Here is a 2419-nt window from a genome sequence, read left to right as displayed (position 1 = left end):
CCTACTTCGATGCTTTTCCACCATTGCTACAAAATGCAGACACGGGTTCAAATCCCTGCTCAGCCTCTTACTGTGTGGCCCTGGGCAAGCAGATTATTCTCCCGCCATTGTGCCTCAGTTTCCATATCTGTAAAATGAAGCGGTTGGACTAGCTGGAGGCCCTTCTAGCTCTAAATCTACCACCTGATAGCATTCCCCATCCCACCGTGCCTCAGTTTCCCCACCTGTAAAATGAAGGGGTTGGACTAGCTGGGGTTCCTTCCAGTTCTAAATCTATGGCCCGAAATCATTCCTCAGCCCCACCATGCCTCAGTTTCCCCATCTGTAAAAGAGACGAACTAGATTATTCCCGAGGTAGGATCACATGTGTATCCCATCCCAAGCAGGAAGGGACGTCAGAGGGTGTAGGATCACGTGTGTATCACATCCCGAGCAGGAAGTGACCCTCCTTTTACACCCAGGGAAACTGAGGTGCAGAGAGGGGAGGAGCTTGCTTTCGAACCCAGGGCTCCCTTCCTCCGCCCCCGCCGGTGGGGGGGAGGGCAGCGCCGGCACTAGGACCCGGGGAAGAGCGGGCGGCTGAGATAAATATAGCATGCGGGAGGGGCAGGCGGAGCAGCGGCTCGGGGTCCCTGCCGAGAATGGACGTGAAGCCCGCAGCTCCAGCAGGAGGCCTGGCGGAGGCCCCGGACTCGAAGGCCGGACGGCAAGTCGCACGGGTCACGCCGTGGCTGCTCCTGGGCCCCGCGCGCGCCGCCGCGGACGCGGAGCTGCTGGCACGCGAGCGCGTCACGTTCTGCGTCAACGTGACCCGGCAGCAGCCGTGCCCGCGCGCGCCGGGCGTGCGCACGCTGCGTGTGCCCGTCTTCGACGACCCGGCGGAGGACTTGCTCACGCACCTGGAACCCTGCTGCGCCGCCCTGGAGGCGGCCGCGCGCGCCGGCGGCACGTGCCTCGTGTACTGCAAGAACGGCCGCAGCCGCTCCGCCGCGGTGTGCACCGCCTACCTCATGCGGCATAGCGGCCTCAGCCTGGAGCAGGCCTTCCAGGTGGGCGGGGCCTTAGTGGGCAGGGAGCGCGGCTTTGGGTGATTGGCTCGGGCCAGGAGAAGGGGCGGGGCCAGCCCCAGGGGGTGGAGGGCTGGAGCGGGAAGGGGAGGGGCTTCGGGCAGGGCTTTGAGTGAGAGGGCGGAGTGAACGTGGGGCGTGGGGGCGTGGCTAGGGCCGTGGCTTCCAGTGTCCGAGGGGGCGGGGCCTCGGGAGGGAGGCCCTGGGTCTCTGGAGCCAGGGTACGGAGCCGCCTCGCGCGCTCCAACACAGCGGGTACCGCCGCTCGTGTCCAAGATAGAGAGGGGAGATCCCCCGTGGCGGGTGAAGAGTCATGCCTCCGGGCATCCTCCAAGCCCTGCCTTCCGGCCTTGGCCGAGCCACGCCTCCAGATGAGCAGACCTGAGCCCAGAAGTAAGGGGGTGCTTGCCTCACGGTGCTTGTCCGCCCCTCCAGGTGGTGAAGAAGGCCCGACCTGTGGCCGAGCCCAACCCGGGCTTCTGGTCTCAGCTGCAGAAGTACGAGGACGCCCTCCAGAAACAGTCCCCAGGGCCCGATGCCCCCCAAGCCGCAGCCGGAGACCGTCCTTAGCGGAACCTGTTCTCCCACCTGGGACAGTGTCCGTGGGGAGAGCCCTGGGTGGAGGGAAGCACCAGAGACGAGCCATCCCCGGGGTCTGCAGGGCGACGGGAGGTACTCCAAACCTTCAGGCTTCACCAAAATGTTGAGGACCGAAGAGGGTATGAGAACTGAACCCCGACTCCGAGCGCTGAAGGCAGAAGTCCTGGGTGTGAAGCCAGACTCTGGCCCCTGCTGCTTGGTGAGACCTGAGGCAACTCCCTTAAACTCTCTCTGCCTCAGTTTCTTTATCTGTACAATGAAGGAAGGACTAAATGCCATTCTCTTCAAGTCGGACACACTCCATTTGGGCTGCATTTTAATCCTCCTCGCTCTAAGGCTTTCTTCCTTCAGGAATCCCAAGTCAGGGGTGGAGGGGCAGGGGTGGGAGGAATCACATGGTGTATTAGGAGGGCAGAGTTTATAATCTCAAAGAGGATCATAAACTTGTCTGAAAGGTTCGGAACCACCGAATATAAGAAACTCTCAAAGTAGAAGGCAGAAGAATCAAAACATATATTTAGGCTCCACAGTAACCAACCCATGAACCAGCAACCCCATTCTGATATATTGATCAAAAGCTTCCAGGCCCAATAAGTACGCCTTGAAAGAGTAACCAGGAGGCTACAGAGAAGCATGATTGCGTAAAGCAAAATCATGCTTCCCCCTCTATGGTAAAAAGATTACCCACTGGCCTGAAGTCCTTGTTCAGCTTCCTCCTGTAGGTCACCTCTGCCACTGGCAGCTCCTGCTTC

The 2419-nt window shown here is 60.6% G+C and overlaps 1 protein-coding gene across 1 annotated transcript; it reads left to right on the top strand.

Annotated features, from left to right (window-relative positions):
• Positions 1-641: 641 nt before the first annotated feature.
• DUSP28 (dual specificity phosphatase 28) lies at positions 642-2043 on the top strand. The gene is made up of 2 exons (XM_036768081.1): positions 642-1049; positions 1503-2043. The coding sequence occupies exons 1-2, from the start codon at positions 642-644 to the stop codon at positions 1635-1637; spliced, it is 543 nt and encodes a 180-aa protein (XP_036623976.1). The 3' UTR covers positions 1638-2043.
• Positions 2044-2419: the final 376 nt, after the last annotated feature.

Source organism: Trichosurus vulpecula, chromosome 7 (genome assembly GCF_011100635.1).
Source record: "Trichosurus vulpecula isolate mTriVul1 chromosome 7, mTriVul1.pri, whole genome shotgun sequence".
In the NCBI taxonomy this organism is placed as follows: domain Eukaryota; kingdom Metazoa; phylum Chordata; class Mammalia; order Diprotodontia; family Phalangeridae; genus Trichosurus; species Trichosurus vulpecula.
This window is presented reverse-complemented; position numbering and strand designations above follow the sequence as displayed.

What these genes read in the sequence shown, in the direction of transcription:
- DUSP28 (XM_036768081.1), top strand. Translation starts at nt 642, where the DNA reads ATGGACGTGAAGCCCGCAGCTCCAGCAGGAGGCCTGGCGGAGGCCCCG. An exon ending in GCCTGGAGCAGGCCTTCCAG is followed by an intron (nt 1,050 to 1,502) that starts GTGGGCGGGGCC and finishes CCGCCCCTCCAG; the next exon opens with GTGGTGAAGAAGGCCCGACC.